The 20,237-nt window shown below is 44.5% G+C and overlaps 1 protein-coding gene across 3 annotated transcripts; it reads right to left on the bottom strand.

The window, feature by feature from the left end:
* Positions 1–359: 359 nt before the first annotated feature.
* On the bottom strand, positions 360–20,086 carry cfap57 (cilia and flagella associated protein 57). Of its 3 annotated transcripts, XM_015976830.3 has the most exons (21): positions 18,039–20,077; positions 15,919–16,232; positions 15,601–15,842; positions 15,231–15,405; positions 15,006–15,155; positions 12,413–12,552; positions 12,166–12,331; positions 11,969–12,082; positions 11,701–11,910; positions 9,031–9,204; positions 8,800–8,961; positions 5,372–5,527; positions 4,991–5,084; positions 4,036–4,226; positions 3,771–3,944; positions 3,518–3,676; positions 2,937–3,080; positions 2,646–2,762; positions 2,395–2,529; positions 2,171–2,314; positions 360–1,917 (listed from the first exon to the last, which is right to left on the bottom strand). In XM_015976830.3, exons 1-21 carry the CDS (start codon positions 18,193–18,195, stop codon positions 1,771–1,773), a joined length of 3,465 nt encoding a protein of 1,154 aa, XP_015832316.3. In that variant the 5' UTR covers positions 18,196–20,077; the 3' UTR covers positions 360–1,770. The 3 variants fall into 3 exon arrangements, with proteins under 3 accessions (XP_015832316.3, XP_054590740.2, XP_054590741.2); XM_054734765.2 differs by lacking the exon at positions 2,646–2,762 and having other exon boundaries at positions 18,039–20,086; XM_054734766.2 differs by lacking the exon at positions 18,039–20,077 and having other exon boundaries at positions 15,601–15,837; positions 15,919–16,068.
* Between the last annotated feature and the right edge of the window lie 151 nt (positions 20,087–20,237).

Here is a 20,237-nt window from a genome sequence, read left to right as displayed (position 1 = left end):
AAAAAAACGGCCACTATGACATTTATACCCCATTGTCTTTTTTGTAACTATTCAGAAAAGCTTGCACAGTCAAAAAAGTAACTAAGTAACTTTTACTCTGACTACATTTGAAATAAGCTACTTTTTACTTTTACTTGAGTACATTCTGAGGCAGGTAATTTTACTTGTAATTGAGTAAAATTTCATGAAAGTAATTATACTTGTACTTAAGTACAACATTTTAGTACTCTTTCCACCTCTGGCCTTATCTTCAGAGAGTCACTAAAAGCTGTCCTGAGCTCCAGAACCTTCTTCAAATGAAGCCATTTTCATGCTAAGGCCCATGATTTCAAGTGTGAGGCAAAGATTTGACTTTGACATAGAATAATAATAATAATAATACATTTTATTTCAACAGCGCCTTTCTGAACACTCAAGGACACTTTACAGAGATAAAATACACAACAATAAAAGATAAAACAGCATAAAACAAACAGACAGATTGGAGCAACGAGAGTAATTATTGGAATGCTAGACGGAACAGGTGAGTTTTGAGACAGAATCACCTTTTTGGACAACTTGGATGGCAACACGAGCAGCTTTGACTCATTGTGTGTGTGTGTGTGTGTGTGTGTTCGTTCGTTCGTTCGTTATCAGGAGGGAACTGGTTTGATGCTGGGGGAGGAGGTAGAGCAGTGTAATGCCTTTCTCTCAATGATTGCTGTTATCATAAAGCATATGTCCAAAGCAGGTGAGAGGGCCAAGTACTGCTCTTGTATTGAAAATATGTAACCGTTACGGAAACATTACTCATTCCTTTCTTTTTTGGGGACGGACAGACATGCTGACTCATGACCATGCGTTGGAATCAAAGTTGGACAACCTGGCCACCTCTCTGACCAACCCATATCAGAAGGTAGTAGGGATTTATTTTTCGACGGCTACACCTCTGTATTCTAAACATTTTGAGCTGTAGTTTAAACATGTTTTATTATGTATTATTTTAAATTGGCAACGTAGGTCACAAAACACTTCTAAGCCAGCTTCAGAACCTGGAGTCCATGAAAGTGGAGTTGTCAGTGACTGACTCAACTGGATGACTGGGTCAGTGATGTAAAGGAGTGGGCAGAAGGTGAGCTTATATGTTCTGAAAAGAGTTTGAAATAGCACAAAACCTTCAGGTTAACTGCATTCATCTTCTTTTTTCTAAGCAGTAGCATCCAGCCCAGCTGATGCTGACGGCTTGGCAGGCAGAATGGAAGTTCTGGTTGCGAGTATAAAGCGTCGATCCCAGCGCGGAGGGATCCTGACCAAGCGTCGATATGGGGCGAGTTGGGAGTGAGAATATGTTGCCCGCTCAGGAAAGTGGGCACACCTTGGACATAGTGCTGTTGTTTGACTTACCCATCTTTGACCTAACCATCGAAGATGCTATTTTATCTGATCATTTGCATGTTTTATCTCATTTTGAAGCACTGTGGCCACCTGTAAAGACACACTCCTGCAATCCGGCGACGGGTTATTAACCCATCTACAGCAACAGAGTTCTCAGATGTGTCCTCTGCCAGTCCTCTGTGCCTCTCAGCACAGACAATCTCATCCTCCAGTTTGATACCACGTGCAAGACTTCTTTGGACATAGTTGCACCTGGAGTGTTGTTAACATACATGAATGCTGCAGCATGAATGTCTGCAGTCCATGCTTCGGTCCCCACAACTGCTACTCCCAATAAAATGTGTCAACAAAACAGCAGTTCCTGCAAGCTCAGGACGCCTCTGCAGACAGGTGAGGTCAGCGGACTTCTTGGTGCTTGACCTCCTCTCTGGGTGTGTCCTGGTCTGGACGTGTCCTGGACCTCTTCATGTGGACCAGCTGGGTCCTGACCACATGCAGCTCCTTCCTCAGCGCATTGATTTCAGTGATGAGCATCTCGTTTTCCTGCAGGTTAGGATGAACACCAGCAGGTCACTGTTTAACACAGCTCCATACCTTCTGCTGGTCCCTGGACCAGATTACAATCAAAGCTTACTGCCTGTGTACTTTCTTCTTCTCTAAGTGTTTGTACGGCTGCTTTATTGAATTTCATCACTGTGGGATTAATAGTCTACTCTAACCATCTCTGATGTTCATTTGAACTAAAAAAAATGACACTTGGCGTTTTAAAGACCTCAGTAATCTATGTTTATCTCACCTTTGTCATCTGGGCAGAGACTTTCTCTCGCTCCTTTGCAGATTTTTCCAGTTTCTGCTTCAGACTGGAAATGGTTTTCTCCTGGAGGTCCTGGTGGTGGAGAAACACCTCTGGAACATGTTGCGCAGCACCGCTCTTCTCCACCTTAGAAAAACCCTACAATGTCAGGTCACCTCGGCCTGTACAGACCCTAGCGGTCATGTTGCGTGAGCAGAGTCACTCACGTGGTCCAGCTGTGGGCCGTAGTGGGAGTACATCTTCAGGATGCTGTCTCTCAGTTGTTTTGGGTCCTGGATAAAGCCGACACAGCCATGGAGGTCTGACTTGAGTCGTTCTAGAAAAGTCTCCAAATTTTTCCCCTGGTCACAGAAAGGTGAAAAAGGATAGTTTAAGGGTTTCTCTGATCTCCACGGGCACAAAGCTGTTTTACAGAAGCTGAAGATGAAAGTTGTTAGATGACTGGACCATGCTGGACCTTCTGCATTTCCCTGCGCATTTCCTTATCCTTGGTCTTCAGTTTAAGCCTCAGGTCAGAGACGCTGAGCTTCAGCTGAGAGTTACTCTTGTCCTTCTGCAGCAGGATGTCCTCCAGCTTTAAACACACACGTGTATTACATCAAAAGCTTCTACGGGACGTTAAATCTTTCTGCATCCTTGTGGCATGAGAAGAGTCTAAAATATTGTGACCACATCATGCAGCCAGTAAGCTGGTGATGAAGCAGCATGGGCGGTTAGGTGAAGGTCTATGTTGAATGTTTTTACACACCTGTTGGATCTTCTCTCTTGTCTTATTGATCTCATCCTGTTGAGACTCCATCTGCTTCTGGAAGTCGTTCACCTGAAATTCCAGGAGGAACTTGAGCGTTTCCAGTTCCTGGTTCTTCTTCACGAGGCTGGAGATGGTGTTATCCTGCAGGAACACGAGCGGGAGGGTAATGAGTTCACAGATCCTGGTCGACTCGGGGTTTATTGCTCTTATGGAATTTGAGATAATGTTTTTAGGCCTAACCCTTGAATGGGGAGCAGAGTCTAGCTACGAGGCCTACCAGATCTGTCACCAGGTCCCAGAAACCCAGGGTTACACCGCTCCAGACCAGGGATTGGTCTACCTTTGGCCTTTTGATCATTCAGTGAGGAAATAGTTTTATTATTTCCAAGAACCAATTCTCCCAGTTACACATTCCAACTGGTGCCTTTTTTACAGCCAACCTGACCTGACCCAGTGCTAAAGCCCTGAGGCAGTCATGACCCCTGACCTTTTCTCATGAGGGGTTTCTAAGGACTTAGGCTGGTTGTGTTTCAGGAACGTTCAGGCTCAGCATACTGGAAACAGCAACCGTACCACACCTTGTCAAGGCCCGCCTTCTCGTGCCCAGAGAGCTGCCTCTTCTGTTCGGTGATGTCCCCCTCCAGGGAGCGGATCAGCCCCAGCAGCCTCTGCTGCTCCTGCTTCAGCTTGGTTACATCATCACACCAGCCATCCGCCTGTCGCTGTGCACCGTGCAGCTGTGACATCACAAACGTGATCACTAAACAGCATCACCACCCTGACGTGACCCAGAAGGAACTAGTCTATACTAGGTAACCCTGCCTTAATCACCTTCTGTGCCATGACTGCAGCTCTTTTCTTCAAGTCCTCGTTGGTCTCCTTCTCCGAGTGGAGTTGCTGCTCAAACTGGGCTTGGATGAGACGTATCTTCTCCTTCTCGTCCTCCTTTGCCTGCTTCAGGATCTTTTCAAACTCATGGACTTTCTGCTCCGCCTCCTTCTGATGCTGTTTCATTTAAGAGCATGACACAATCAAACGGGGCTCTCAGGTGCCGGAGCTTCACCATCTCCTCTTCTTCATGTTCTCTGTGACTGACCTGAACCAGAAGCTGCGTCTTCTCCTGCAGCTTGACCTTGTACACCTGAGTGAGATCCTCCAGAGCCAGGGTGTGGCTCTCCTCTGCAGATGTCAGCTGTTTCTTATATTCGTCCTGCATCTGTTCATGCTTCTGCAGAAGATCCTGGTACTTCTGGTGGTTCACCATCAGCTTTGAAGTGTAAGATTGCTCTGTGCATGATGGAAAACAGATCTGGAATTGCTTACATTTATTTTATTTATTTATTAACTTATATTTTAGGAGGATAAAACCACTTGAGATGAAACATCACGTTTACGAGTGGGTCCCCCTACCGTAGACAAAAGATATTACAAGACAGAGGCTATATAGAACGAAACAAAGTCAATCAAAAAACAAGCAACAAATGGTAATTGAGAAAATTAATGAATAGATAATTAAAGAAAAACGGGACAAAAAGAGATAAAAAAAACAATTAGTATTATTATTATTATTATAAATCATAAATCCTGCTTTGGTACAGCAAAAAGAATGTCAGAAAGCAGCTTCAAAACAATTACAGATCGGTTTCACACACTCAGAGAGAGAGTTTTTAAAGAGGCGAGGGGAGGAAACGGATCTTATACGAGCAGGTAACTTATTCCAGTCCCGAGGAGTTGGCTGAAGCCTTCAGCAGCTACAGCTGGGTTGTAGGTGGTTTCATCATTAAACCTCTAAGTAGTTGTTTTAGTAGTTGCCTTTCCTCGTAAATCATTCATTTTCTTCCAGAACTGTTTTGGATTGTTAAAGTCGTTGACCAAACTGTTCCTAAAGAAGTTGGTTTTAGCATTTTGTGTTTGTGTGGTGCAGAAACGACGTAATTTTCTTTACTCCTTCCAGTGAGTTGGATGTTTTCCATGCTTTATCACGTTGCTTATAGCGTGAGTGAAGAAGCAGTGTTTGTGTTATGTGGACACTGATACTGTCCTCTTCTTACCTAAATCCTGAAGTTGTTTTGAATGTTTCACTGCAGCTTCGACAGAGTCCTTCTGATGCTCACATTCTTGCTCCTCTATCTTTGTTTTCATGATCTGCAGCAGAAAGTTTAAGTTAGATGGCTCTTCAGAAGACATTAGGATTTTTATTTTGAGCATCACAGACATGTAACAGTCTAGGAGGGATTTGCATAAGAGCTGAATTTTACTGAGTGGCTGGACTCAGGACATGAAGGGTAACGGAGGACTTCAGAAGCTTCCAGCCCATAGACCAGAGGGCTCTGGTCCTAGCTCTCTCCCTCTGAGTGGGAGGGTTTGAACCCAGTGGATGTGTGCGATCACTTTAAACCTTTAACTGGTTGCTGTAGCTTCATCAGACGCACCTTTTTAGCTGCTTTCAGAGATTCTACTTCTAGGGTAAACTTCTCCATCAGCTCTCTGAACTTCTCCGTGTGACTCATGTCCTTCAGCCGGAGCTGGTACTCATTCTCCATCTGCAGCTCCTCCAAATGCATCTTGAGCTCCAGCATGTGTTGGGCCTGAAACACACACAGTGAGCTGCCTCATTAGGCAACGCCGGTGTTTGGATGAACCACTGAGACAAATCAGATTCAGCTGCAGAAAAACACACTAGACTGGACCCAATGTCCCCAGCTGTTTGTCCAATCAGACAGACTTGCCCTACATTTGGACCAGATGAGAAAAGAATCTGAACATAGGTGTTTTATCCTGGGCCAAACTAGTTCAGCAAGGCTAATTCAATTCAGTTTTATTTATAAAGCATCAAATCGCGACAAGAGTCGTCTCAAGGCACTTCACATAATAAACATTCCAATTCAGGTCAGTTCATTAGGCCAATCAGAAAAAGTTTCCTCTATAAGGAACCCAGCGGGTTGCATCGAGACTAGTGTCAGAATCTTTACAGCAATCCTCATACCAAGCAAGCATGCAGCGACAGTGGAGAGGAAAACTCCCTTTTAACAGGAAGAAACCTCCAGAGAATCCTGGCTCAGTATAAGCAGCCATCCTCCACGACTCACTGGGGATTGTTTCATAATCTGTGACCAATGACTGGGCGGTGTGCCTTGATCCCAACTGAAGCTTGTGAAAAGCCTGTTCATGGACAGTACCGCTAATAAGTAAGTAATGGGGCTTCCACACTATAGCGTCAGTCCTACTCTGCCTGGACTTGGCATGGAGTGTTCCCATTTGGGTAGCCAGGGATTTTCCCACACGCAACTGCTTGTTTTTCCAGCCCTCTTCCCAAGGTGACCTGCCTGGAGCCAACTTGTTGTAACACACCCACTGCAGACTGACTGGCCGGCTCAAATTCACACCTACCATCAGGAGGAGCCTCTGATTGGTGGATAGGGATGGGTACCGAATTCGGTACTTTTTAAGGTACCGACCGAATTCCATAGTACCGACCGAGCACCGATTCACGTAATTTGAAACGGTGCTTCGTTTCGGTACCCGTCCTTCATAACGAGAACTTGCCTAGACAGCTGCGCAAGAGCGTTATGTCATCGGTCGCTGTGAGCCAGTTGTAAACAGAGCAGCATGGTAGAAAGAACCAAAGCTAAAGCTTGGGTCCACTTCACTAAATGTGATGGGTAACTGGATGATGATGAAACCAGCGACAACGATCTAAGTGAGACATCCTCATCTTAATCTGCTCCAGTAGGTAAATAAAATGTTTAAGATGACGTTAGCTTGATATGTTAGCTTCTGTTTCGCTATTGGTGCGTTCGCTTTCTCCTCGGAACTCCGAATTTTCGACTGGAAGAACATGAACGCGCTCTAAAGTTTGGCTTCACTTTACTAAATGCGACGGGTGATTGGGTGAAGACGAAACCAGCGACAACGATCTAAGTGTGAGGCATCATCGTTTTAATCTGCTCCAGCAGCTAAATAAACTGTTTAAGATAGCTTGATATGTTAGCTTCCATTGCTACCATTGTTATCAGCTAATGGTGCGTTCACTTTCTCCTTGGAAATTCTAACTTCCCAGTATGAAAAATCAATTGAAAAAGGACGGCAAAAGGAATGAAGATACACAGTAAATTTAGTTCACAGTAAAGATGTTTGCTTCAGTTTAATTATCAGCTTATAAAACTACAAGAACGATGTTAAAATACAAACAGTTGTATGTTATTTATCGTGATATTTATCAAATATGGTTATATATTGAGAAAAATATATATTTAATTATAAAAGAGAATTAAAATATTAAACATTAAAAAGTATCAAAAATTGGTACCGTTAAGTACCGGTATCGATTCCCAGGTACCGGGAATTAGTACCGGATCGATTCAAATGTCAAAGGTACCCATCCCTATTGGTGGATAGAATCAGCCCACGGGGGCTTCCCGCATTCACGATTCACTATTATGCCGTCTGTCTGAAGAGTGCGCACGCACACACTCAGGCACAGTAGCCTCTTTTATAAGACACCATGCCGGCAAATCGGCATAATGTTACCGCAATGGTTTGTCTATAAACACGCCATGCCGGCATGGCGTTGCGCGAATTTTGCGGCATTCGTTCCGCCTCGCTTGGCAGTAATATTGCAGTAATGATCTGTCGTATGCGTCCTGGCGCAACAGAGGCAGATGTCATGATGACGTGGGGAGTTATTGCTGAGCTCCGGCTGGCAAATTTGTTGAAAATGAAAGTAAACACGGGCAATGAGGTTTGCTTTTTGAACATAATCATCTGAGATGGCAGACTGGAGCGCCGCAGCGCTCCACGAGCCTCTCTGTTAGAGCTGAAGCTCAGACCACCAGAGACTGCACAGGGACTGATGGGGACAGACACCTTTAGGAGCTGCTTGTTAAAAAAACTTAATGATCACGGCTTCAATCACAATAAAAAGCAAGTTATGTCCAAGATAAACGGAAGTCTGCGGCAGCGCAGAGACCGCCCCCATACCCCCTTTATGCCGCCATCGCCTAATCTTTTATAAAATTGCCACGATTGCGCCACATTACCGCCACGGTCTGATCTACCACCTTTATCCTCCCCAGGGAGCCGCGACGAATCCTGTTCTGCTACCGCTATGGTCCTGTAAAAATAGCTACACACACACACACACACACACACACAAAGGACATCTCCCTCCCTCTGCTGTGAGCTCACACACACAGGGAGTAATTTATCTTCCTCTGCTGTTAAGTACACACAGACACCAGCCTGTGGGGCTTGAGCTGTGAGGACAGCATTGCTGAGGAGTGTGTGTGAACAAACCCTACTGGTGGGGGACCCCACGCTATCCAGCCTGGACCGGGCCAATGTGGACGCGGCATAAACGTGTTGCAGAGAAATCATCTGCTATCTGTGGTTGGCACTAAATGCACTGTGATTTATTATTGTGATTGTTCAGTAGAACGATGTTGATTTTATATTTCCTCATCAGGTTTACGCAGTGATAGCTTGCTCCTGTTGTATTGTTGTTTGTTTGTTATTCTCCTTCTGCAGGTCTAGAAGCAGACTCTTGTTCATCATTGATTGTTTATTTTTGTGACACCCCCCCCGGCCACCCGTCCTTCCAACCATCACCAGCAGGGAGGAGGGTGAAGTGTTTTGCCCAAGGACACCACTGGCAGCAATGGAGCCTGAATTCAAACCATGTCATGTGTCTCTCCAAAGTCTCAGCTTAGACAGACAGACAGACACACACACACACACACACACACGCATGCACGCACACACACACACACACACACACACACACACACCTCCTGCTGCCCTGATGCACGCTCAGGCACACGTGGGAACATAAACACACACACAGGACTTGAGTGAAACGAACTTTCTCCTCCAGGTCTGCCTTCGTCACCAGGATCTCCTCAGTGTGGACAACCTGCCGGTTGCTCTTCAGTCCGCGACCGTCCTTGTCAACGATCTTAGAAATCAGCAGACAGCCATCTTCAGACACAGTCAGCAAGAACTGGTCATCATATGTAATCGCCATCTGAGGAAACATGATGTTTAAAGCATGTTTTGTTTCAGCACAGAATACTAAAGTAGGGTTTGGCGCCACCTTGTTCACAGGGCCGCCATGGGGCTGCTGTATGACCCACTCGCTCTGGATGGGGAGTGGGTACTTAATGGCTCTGATGGTTCCACTGGAAGTTCCAGTGAAGATGACACGGCCAGAGTGAGACACGGCAAGAGCAGTGAGACTTCCTTCATCAGCAGGAACCTCCCTGAGGACCTGTGAAACCAACACTTTTTAAAAACTCAGGATTTTTGTTTTTGTTTGTTTCCCTTTTTTTCATTCAAATTAAAACCTTTAGGGAAGAAAGAAGTGCTTTGTAACATTTTTAACAGCTGGGCAATGATAATAGACATGAGAACTGGTAAACAGATAAATAGCCAATGGTAACAGGAGTTTCTCCATGTTGGACCAATCACGTGGCTGGAATAGAGCCACACAGACGGCACAGTAGCAGTCAGATAATTAGAGTACATTTTATTTGGAGTACCTTTCTAAAAACTCCCTGTACAGAAAGGGGAAATAAAACATTCAAAACGAACACAACTAAACAATGTAGTTGCAGTAAATGACTATAGTCAAGCTAAAACACAAAGCAGAGTTATGGTGAAGGGTAGTGGTGTTCCTGAGTTCAGCTTCAAAGGGAGGGGGCTGATCTGCTGGATACTCAACCTCCCATGGTGACAAGACGAGCAGGCGGACTGTGCAGGTTGAAGGAAACTGAGGACCTGAGCATCCAGAAGGGTGTAGATACTTGTAAGAGCTGTGAGAGATATGAGGGGGTCCTCACAATAAGGTTGTGAATGGCCTTACATGTGAGGAATACGATTTTGTAGTCAACCCTGAATGTTACTGCTAGCCAGTGAAGCTGCTGGATAATGGAGGTGACATGAGAAGGGGAGGGTGTTTTCGTGATGACACGAGGAGCAGAGTTTTGGATCAGTTTACGTTTATTCAGACTTCTGTGGCTGACCAAAAAAGGAGTGAGTTACAATGATCTAGGTGAGTAGTGTTTACTAAAATTGCAGACGAGTGATTAGACAGAGATGGATGTAGGTGGTGGTTAGCTGACCGAGTAACAGAAATGATATGAGAATATTAGGACAAGGTGCTGTCCAGAGTTACACCAAGGCTCTTAATCTGACCTAGGCATGTGACAGTAGCGTTTTCTATTGATACTGAGAACTTTCTGGCCTTCCCTACTGCTGACTGTGCGCACTTCGGTTTTGTCAGAGTTCAGCTTCAGGAAGCTGGAAGAGAACCAGGACCTAATCTGTAAGGAAGGGGTGCCCAATCCTGGTCCCGCAGGGCCGGGATCCAGCAGGTGTTGTGGTTTCTCTGCTCCAGCAGACTTGATTCAGAGGTTGAGTCACCTGTTCAGCAGCTCATCAAGCTCTGTAGAAGCCTGTTAATCACCTGCTGAAATCAGGTGTGTTGAAACAGGGTTACGACTGAAACCTGCTGGATACCCCTGCTGTATGGCATTCAGTGAGTGAGGATGGTGGAAGCATTGTAGATGGTGCAGTTAAAATATATAACTGAGTATCATCAGCATAACGGTGAAAATTGACGTTGAATATCTAAAAATTGGACCCAAAGGAAGCTGATAAATTATGAGTAGCATGGGGATGAGGACAGAACCTTGAGGAACTCCAGATACTACGAGCAGGAGTGAAAGTGAATGTGTTCAGCTGAATAACTTGAGTTCTGTTTGTCAGATATGACTTGAACCAGTTAAAGAGCAAGTCACCCCCTACAAGACACTTACTCCACTCCCACTTCATGTTTGAAAAATGCAACAAATGCTGTTGCCTGGCAGACTGAGAGGGCGGAGCCGCTAACAAATACACACAGGCTCGCAACGGCATTGTGACATCATAATGTACTAGTTTACATCATAGCATACCTCTTAGCCAATAGCGGTGGCAGATTTAAATTCAAATACAGTGCAGAGTTTTACCTGGCGACGGCGCAACACTGCCAGTTTTAGGCAGAATATTTAAATTTTAACTAAGATGCACTGAAGTGCCAAATTATTGACGACACGTGTCTGCAGCACGATTAGACACTCGTTTATTTAGTTTATCAGCAAAAAAAAGTTGAGTTGGGGGTGACTTGCTCTTTAAATGAAATGTGAGAGATACCTATAGCCGATAAAGTATTCAGAAGTGTGGAATGACAGATGGTGTCACTGAGGTCAAGGAAAACGAGGACAGAGTTTAAACCAGAGTCAGCTGCCATTAGAGGATCAGTGGTGATCTGTTTCAGTGATGCGGAGACGGCGGAAATCGGACTGGAACGGTTAGTATAAAATATCTGCAGAAAAATGCTGATGGAGTTGTGAACCTAATGTTTGAGCAGCTGTAGCAGGCAACATCATTGCAAAAAGGAGGAAATATCGAGTGCATTGTCACAATGAAGGACAGTGACTTGTTGCTCTTACTCCCTGGCCAGATTACAGTGTAAAAAACTCCAACAACCAAGCTATTCTCAGTTTTAGTTTAAAATAATGAGTGGCAGCTAGCTGATGTGACTCAACATGAAGAAAACAGCAGATGTTTAGTCATAAAGCTGATCTAGACCTGAATCAACTGGGAATAAAATGTCTCTCCACACATGGATGGAAGAGGAGAGTTGCACACAAACATGCAGCTGGATCTCAGGGATGGTGTTTCTATGACTGTCCGTGATGTGGACAGCTCTTTGGCTTCTCACCTGGCAGCTCTGTATCTCCCTCACAATGTCTGACCCCACAGCTAGGATGGTCTTGTAGTCCCAGGAGAAGGCAACATCTGTGTAGCTGCAGGACTTGACCACACTCTCGGACTCTCGCTTTCCAGTGTGTGTGTTCCACTCATAAACTGCACCGTCCATCCCACACGACACCAGGCGGCTGTCATCCAGGCTCCAGCCGACGCTCCGCACCTGCAGGCAGAAGGGCATCCAATCAGGATATTGGGGGAGGGGGTCATGCCCTACTCACCTTTCCATTGTGGGCCTTCAAAGTGAGAGTATTCTCAAAAGTGGTGAAAGTGTAGACATAAATGACGTTTCCATTAACAGCCGCAAACATGTGACCTCCATGGCTGAAAGCGCACTAAGCATGGAGGGAAAGAGGGACGTCAGTGCTGGCTGCAGAGAACGACAGATTCCAGTTTACTGTGAAGTACATGAACACACCTCTCTACAGCTACGCAGCGTAAACTCTTTTAAAGTACGGATGTCATCCAGAACCAGATTCATCAGCCTGAGTTTGTCTGAGAAGCCCACAAGGACGAAGAGGCCAGTGGGATGCAGCGCTACGCTGTACGCCTCCTCCTGGAACTCCCTGTACAGCTCCAACTCCCTGGAGAACACAAGACAAAGGTTGTGTTAGCGTCTAAAGGAAGTTCATGCTTCATGTGAATGAAAAACGTGTGATTTTCACTTTGTCTCGTAGTTCCAGATACGGACAGATCGGTCCAAAGAGCAAGTGGCTACGAGGGGCTTGAGGATGCAGGTGGACAGACCCGTGATAGCGCTGGAGTGGAAGGGCTGGGACAAGGACTCGAAACATTGATGTCTTTCCTGATGGACAGAGGTAACATTCATATCAGCTAAAGGATTTTTATTTATTTGGTCATTTTTGAAAGTAGGAAAAAGATATTAATAATAATAATCATCGAACTCATATAGCTCTTTATTAGGACACTCAAAGACGCTTGCGTGAACTCTCACATTCACACACTGCCAGTGATGGTGGGCTGCTATGTAGCCACAGCCGCCCTGGGGCAGTCTGACGGATGCGAGGCTGCCATTTGGAGCCGTCGGCCCCTCTGACCACCACCAACACAGGCAAGTTGGGGGAAGTGTCTTGCCCAAGGACACAACAGCAGAATGCCTCTGGTGGGAGCTGGGGTCATGAGACAACCTGCTCTACCTCCTGAGCTACTGCTGCCCTGCAGCAACTGTACAAAACATGCTAAAAGAAACCAAAAGGTGTAGTATGAAACCTAGCTTTTGTGTGCCTACCTTTTACACAATCAGATTTCCACTAATAAACAATAACAATACTAATAATAATAACAATAGGATAGACTATCGATCCCACAGTGGGGAAATTCACTCATAGTACACAACAAAAATAAAAATTGTACAGCAACAAATGAAACTACCAGCGCACTTTACAAATAAATAGTATTAACGTGAAAAGATATTTCCCATTCTTGTAATCTGACATCATCCTATGGATGTACATTTTTTAAGAGTGGTGGTACATACTCTTGTTTCGATATTCATGTTGTTCCACAGTGCTACTCCTACTGAAAACCTCCTTACAGCGGTTCACCGGAACAATCTTACCATGTACTTTTAAAAGTACTGTGGCAAGGTGGAGAAACGAGGGCCCGGGCGGGATTCGATGCCCAGACTCCCGGGTGAGAGTCATACGCACTAACCTGTCAGCCAAACACATCCCCTTGTCCAAGTAGCCAGGGCGCATGATCATTCGGGACACGGTGACAGGACGCTCACACTGCCACAGTGCTAATGCTGTCTGTTAATGGACCAGGTCAGTAAATTTGAGTATATTTAATTTTCTGAACATAAATACATGCCTGGTGCATGGTAAAGTGAATCGGTTATTATTAATGGGCCAGCAGGGCCCTTATTTAATGTGGCTCGAACTGCAGCATGCACTGCTCAACATCTACAAAGGCATCCATGCAGAGGAACAGCTACAACGTTCTGGGATGTTCATCTCAGGCCCTGTCCACACGTAGCCGGGATCTGCCAAAACGTAGATATTTTTCTACGTTTTGGCCTGTCGTCCACACGAAAACGGAGTTTTTTCACACGAAAACGGAGCTTTTTAAAAACTCCGGCCAAAGTGAAGATCTGCGTTTTCTCCGTTTTGGGTGTCTGCGTGTGGACAGACAAAACCGGAGTTTTAAGGTCCGCAACGTCACTTTCTGCGACAAAAAATGCTGACATCACGTGTGCGACCTGTGTTTACACTAGCTGACAGCATGGATGCCCTCAGAGCTGCGCTCTGTCACTACCCGATCCATCAATTGTCCAAGCGCTTTTTGCTTGTTTGTTTTTGCAAGCGGAATTACTGCTCCTTGCGGAAGACCACAGACGAAGGACGAGGTTAAGAACGGGGGAAGTACTGCCGCCTACAGGTCTGGCATGTCCTTAACAACGTATTTATCCGGGTACGTGTGGACAGAGTTTTTGTTTTTAAAACGCGGTGGTGTGGATGCAAGTTTTTGGAGGGGCGGATATTCGTTTTTTAAAAACCCGGCTACGTGTGGACTAGGCCTCAGTCTCCAGACCTGAACATTATTGAAAATCTGTGGTGAGTTAAAGAGAGCTGTCGGTGCTCAGAAGCATCAGACCTTAAGGGACTCACTGGGGATGGAGAAGACAGAGTAGACACACACACACACATGCACACGCACACACACACACACACACCAAGCAATGTGTCTATAGTTTTATTGTGATTTCTTAGTAAATATTATATTTGGTGAGAGATAAACTTTATTGTATTCATCCTAATGGCTCTATAATTAAACGGGTAAACTAGTAGTAGCACATTCAATGTCAAGGAAAGCAAAAAGTTATTATCAGGAGAGGGAGAATGTTTAAGTGGTTAGCAGCAGTGTGCTAGACGACAGCCTCCTCCATGAGGCCACCACAGCTCAGCAGAACATCGTTGTAGCTTCTTCTGGGGAGAAAAACACTTGGAGAAAAAATGAAGGTAACAGCTGAAATAGCAGGAAATAATACAGTTAAAGAGCAGATTGTAGAAGAAAGTAGTCGAGTGTGGAAAGTGGTCAGTGTGTCCTCCAGCAGTCTAAGCCTATAGCAGCATAACTACAGAGATAACTGGATAACCTAAGATTTCTGTTCCTTTTCTTGCTCCACATATTTAAAGAGAAAAACTGAAATATCATTTTGATGTTTTCTGATTTCCAACACAGCCAGTCAAGAGTTGGACTCACTGGTCGGTGGTAGTGCAGGTAAACGTGACTCACCAGCAGCCTGCTGATGTCGGTGGATGAAAGGCTGGCGCTGTACAGCTGTCCCCGGTCGGTGCTGACAGCTAGAGTCTCCTCTGCTGGACTCATGCAGACGGTGTGGATCTCTGCTGGGTTTAGGTCATTACTGCGTGGATCTGAAGGAATCTGACACCAACAGATAGATGAAAATATAAAGCTCACAGTCTAACTTATTTTGTCAAAGTCAGCTTGGATATTTACCCGTATTTCCCTGTATTTCCTATAAACGTTGTCCTCTGTCCTCTCAAACAAACAGACAGTTCCAGGACCTGTAGAGCACACAAAGCCCTTGGAGTAGGACAGGATGGCCGTGATACCAGAAGCCGCCAAACCTCCATTCACATCAATTTCTTTGATCCATTTCATCTCCACTTGCCTGTTCCATAAGATAACAGCTTTATTCAACTTCAAGCGATTAGGAGGTGATCCGCTCTGGGAAATGTATCCCAGCTCAGCCAATTGTACCGTGTGATGTGAAAAAACAGTCCAGAAACACAGGACTGGTGTTCTTTTTACTTGCACACAATCTGATGTTCCTATTTATTAACAAATATCACGTCTAATATCTGACCTGTCAGAGTGAGACGACATCCTGAGCTCTCTTCTCATATCTCCAGACTCAAACACGAGCAGCCTGCCCGTGTCAGTTCCAGCAAACACCTTCTCCGACACCCAGGCATGGCACAGGATGTTGATGGACTCCACCTTTGCAATGCTGCTCTGTTTCAGAGCTCCCTCGTAGTAGCGGAAGACCTTGAACACTCCGGATCCACTTACGCACAGCTGCATGTTGTTGTGAGGGTTGAAACTAATCTGACGGGACATTAAATATATTTCAGTTTGCATATATTTATAAACTAGAGCCTGGGCTGCACAGACGGGTGCTCACCTGTGTGATGGGATCATTAAAGGAAGTTGACTTTACTGTTGCTAGAACTTTGTTCTTCTCCCAAAACCAGAGGACAAGTGTCCACTCCGGCCCCCCAGACTGACCTATCAGGTACTTGGAGTCAGGTGAGAAAGCCACGCATAGGAACTCTGAAACAAGCATGTCTCCTGCAGTCAGAGGTTTCCTCCTCCTGCCTCGTTCATGCTGCAGGTCAAACACAGTGATGGTGGCCTTCTCAGCCCGCTCCGACACAGCCAGGTAGCAACGATTGGGGCTGATGGCCAGAGCACGAATGCCCTGGCTTTTGTCTGAACCTGTGAGGATGAAAGACACAACGTAATCCGGAAACAGCAGCTAACACAACGAGCTGAGGAGGCTTAAGAGTGTGTTATTACAAAGAGTGTGTTATTACAACAGCAGCCTGGTTGGGTGCTAACCATAGAGTACCGTGTGTGTGTGCGTGTGTGCCTGCTCTGTCTTCTCGATCCCCAGTGAGTCGTGGAGGATGGCTGCTTATACTGAGCCAGGATTCTCTGGAGGTTTCTTCCTGTTAAAAGGGAGTTTTCCTCTCCACTGTTGCTACATGCTTGCTTAGTATGAGGATTGCTGTAAAGTCACTGACACTAGTCAGTGACTTGATGCAATTTGCTGGGTTCCTTATATACAGTGGCGGAGCTTGATATGTGCAACATGTGCGGCCGAACAGGGCGGCAGTCTGCAAGGGGCGGCATTTAATTTCCTTTTTTTTTTTTTCCTAAAAAAAATTTTTTTAGCATCAACCAATACATAAACAAAACATAGAAATCGCAAGTTCTTAATAATAATAGTGATGATGATAATAATATTTCTGTAATAAAAGCACAACAAAGTGTAACCCATATCAACTACTCCCTGTCACATGACCCACGTCAGCTGATGTGAGGTCCCTCTCCTGATTGGTTCCTTCCAAGTTGCGGCAACCATGAACGCTGCTCCTGCCGTAAGCTTGTTGCTTGTAGAACGGTGTTGGAAAACAAAGCGTTTTTTCCCCCTCAATTCATTTATACTCTCATTTTACCTCAGCGGTAAGTGTTCTTAACATCTACCAATAACACCCTTTTACTTGTCAGTGACCAGTCGATCGTTTTCGCTATAAAAAAATGACCTTGTTCGGCGGAGTTCCCACCGCGAGCAGAACTCCGGTTCGAAAACGCTGTTTTTGAAACACTTTTATTTACTTAAGCACTTTAATGGGCTTAACTTGAAACCAAGAGCAATCGAATGATTATTGTTATGTGTTGCCTTGAATTCGGCTATGCTGTCTGTCAGACAGTTGTTTTCCTTTATTGTTGTTTTTGTATTTGTTTGTAGCAAACGCTACTGGAATGCATAGATTGAGCTACATAGCCAAGATGATTAATAATTGACCTGTTGTACATACGTGATATGTTTACCGGTAAACTGAATCGAACTTGATGTGCTAATGAACGTTTCTCTGGCCTACAGGTCAGGTTTTTTCCCCATGTTGAACTGATCTTCTTTATATTGAAGTGGCAAGCTGGTAGGACCATTCTTTCTTCTTGGAATCGGGAAATTAGCTATTATTTACCCCATGAAAAACGGAGCGGCAGCGGGCCGCTGGAGGTGCCCTGCTAGTATGATCCCGTTTAAACTGTAAACTGCCATAAAATAAAAACTATAATAGCTAGAGCGGTCTTTTTTTAGCTGAAAGTTGAGACTCTCGCCTTTCAGCACGTCTGTACTGTACAAGTCGATGATGCCGACATGTTGCGTTAAGTGTGTCTATTTCAGTAGAACTTTGACAAGTGGTGAGAAGGTGGCCAGGAGCTGGATGTTGTATTCAGTTAGCAAACGTTGTTATATATACACTCCACACAATCTGAAACAAAGTTGTAGGTGTACTGTTTTTTCGTGTGTGTGTGTGTGTGGGGGGGGGTCACAGGAGGATCTCGCACAGGGCGCCATTTAGGCCAGCTCCGCCTCTGCTGATATAGGAAACTTTATTTCTGATTGGCTTACTGAACTGACCTGAATTGGAATGTTTATTATGTGAAGTGCCTTGAAACGACTCTTGTCGTGATTTGGCGCTTTATAAATAAACTTGAATTGAATTGAATTACCGTAAATGAAGCGCTGGCGTCGGACAGCCGTGTTGTGGCACACGCAGCAGTTTCCGCTCGGGTACGCCACCGTCTGCTCGTCAACAAAACACAAGTTGTTGGTCACGCGGGTTCGGACACCGAAAATAAAGTGTGGCTGAGACCTAACGGAGGCCATGTCGCTGGTTCAGCTCCCACACCCACGACCGCTGTCCGAACGGAGGCGAGGAGCACCAACACACCGATAGAATCCCGTTGCTAGGCAACGTCAGAAACCCTACGAGCATAAAAAGTGGCCTCTAATTTCCTGTTTTGCTTACACTCCACTTCTTTCTATCGTCATTTTGAAATTCTCTAATCAACCCGTCCTACGTTTTCGGGAAGTCGTAAAAGTGGAAAATATTGAAATATGTATGTGGAAAAGGTTATAATACGCGAGATTTCAATGGTTGCTAAGCAACTCGTCAGCAAAACTTCAAAGCTGCGTGTTGTATTCATGTCTGTGGCCTTGTGAATAACACATCTGCTCTACATACATTTACTTTTTGGACAAAACAGTGCCGACTTTTAATGAATTTTATAAACTTTGTAATTTCAGTAGCTCCTACACTGCAAACTCTAGTGATGCAAAAGCTGCTGACCAGCACGCAAGCACTGAGTGACTTTATTAACCCGGCTGTAAGGGTCAGTTTAGAACATGCTGGCTAAAGAAAATTATTTTAATATGTGTTTTATGTTGCAAAACTATGTTTAAAAGTTGCATACTCTCCCTTTAAAAGCATTCTAACACATGAACATGAAAGAGTGCAACAAAATTTGAATAACCAAAATAAACTCAATAAAATATTTGTAGACTTAACCATTTACAGCGTAGAAAATCTAAGATAATTACACAGTAAAATTTGTAGAGCCTGCTCGAAAAGATATATTTGCTTTCCAAAGTCCACTCTTCTTTTAATTTGTCAATATTGTTAAAATGTGTCCAATCTGGTGGCGTTTCTTGATTTCGCTCATGTCCTCCCCTTTCTGTAGCCTGTTTTTCTCCCCCCTTTCACACCCTCCTCCTCCCACTGCTCTAAGCGTTTACGCCAGTGCCTGTGTCCCCCCCCCTGCATGCTGCTGTAACGTTGGGAAAGGCCAAAAAGTTTACTTGTCCACCGTAATGTCAGAGGTTAACAAAGTGCCCAGCAGCTTCCTCTGCTAGGAACGTTGTGCCCTTCCCTGTACCAAAACAATTCCATGCTTAACCATCCCTATCGGCCCCACCTGGAAACTAAGTCTAAAGAATCTCTCATGTTTACAAGAAGCTGCAACTCCAAGGATGCAGAAACTTTTCCTCTTTTGAATAAAATTGTTCTTTTTGGTCTCATAAAATGATTTTCTACAGGTTTACAACCATATTCTGTGTTATTTACAATGAATGTTCCATCTAAATTGATTTAATTAACTGGTTTACATCACATAAGTGTTTATTTGATGACTTATTTCAGATTTTAAATACACTAAATGAGTCTACTTGAGAATTTAAAAAGGTATTTATTATCAGTGTTCAACAGATTTACTTCATGGTAAATGTTTTCATTATTTTCATCAGAGTTCATTCATTGTCTCATTTAATGTCACTTTGAATCACCATTTACAATCATTTACCTTTCATCATCATTAATATAGTAATAAGCAGACTTATCAACTATATTTATGTCTCTGCATCAAATTATTATAAAGTGTTCTTTCACTGGCATTATCAAGGTACCCAGTTTCGTCATCAATCGAATATTAAAGGCTCAATAATATTGATAATCCATATTTATATGGAAGTTACATTTTATCGAATACCTGTATACTCTATTACAATATACTAACAGTACCAACTCGTTACACTGCAAACACACAGAGGAGAAAAGGGCTCATCGAGGAGTTACTGGAGTCAATTATGAATGGCTGAAAGGAGAGAGAGAGAGAGAGAGAGAGAGAGAGAGAGAGAGAGAGAGAGAGAGAGAGAGAGAGAGAGAGAGAGAGAGAGAGAGAGAGAGAGAGAGAGAGAGAGAGAGAGAGAGAGAGAGAGAGAGAGAGAGAGAGAGAGAGAGAGAGAGAGAGAGAGAGAGAGAGAGAGAGAGAGAGAGAGAGAGAGAGAGAGAGAGAGAGAGAGAGAGAGAGAGAGAGAGAGAGAGAGAGAGAGAGAGAGAGAGAGAGAGAGAGAGAGAGAGAGAGAGAGAGAGA

The sequence above is a fragment of the Nothobranchius furzeri genome, chromosome 3 (assembly GCF_043380555.1).
Source record: "Nothobranchius furzeri strain GRZ-AD chromosome 3, NfurGRZ-RIMD1, whole genome shotgun sequence".
Lineage (NCBI taxonomy): Eukaryota > Metazoa > Chordata > Actinopteri > Cyprinodontiformes > Nothobranchiidae > Nothobranchius > Nothobranchius furzeri.
The sequence above is the reverse complement of the archived record's forward strand: the minus strand, read 5'-3'. Positions and strand labels throughout refer to the sequence as shown.

Excerpts from the sequence above, each read along its gene's own strand:
- cfap57 (XM_015976830.3), bottom strand. The coding sequence starts at position 18,195 with ATGGCCTCCGTTAGGTCTCAGCCACACTTTATTTTCGGTGTCCGAACC. Across the intron at positions 5,528-8,799 it reads AGGCAGACCTGGAGGAGAAA|GCCCAACACATGCTGGAGCT; the intron begins GTTCGTTTCACT and ends TGTGTGTTTCAG. Across the intron at positions 3,677-3,770 it reads CTGCAGTCATGGCACAGAAG|CTGCACGGTGCACAGCGACA; the intron begins GTGATTAAGGCA and ends GTGATGTCACAG.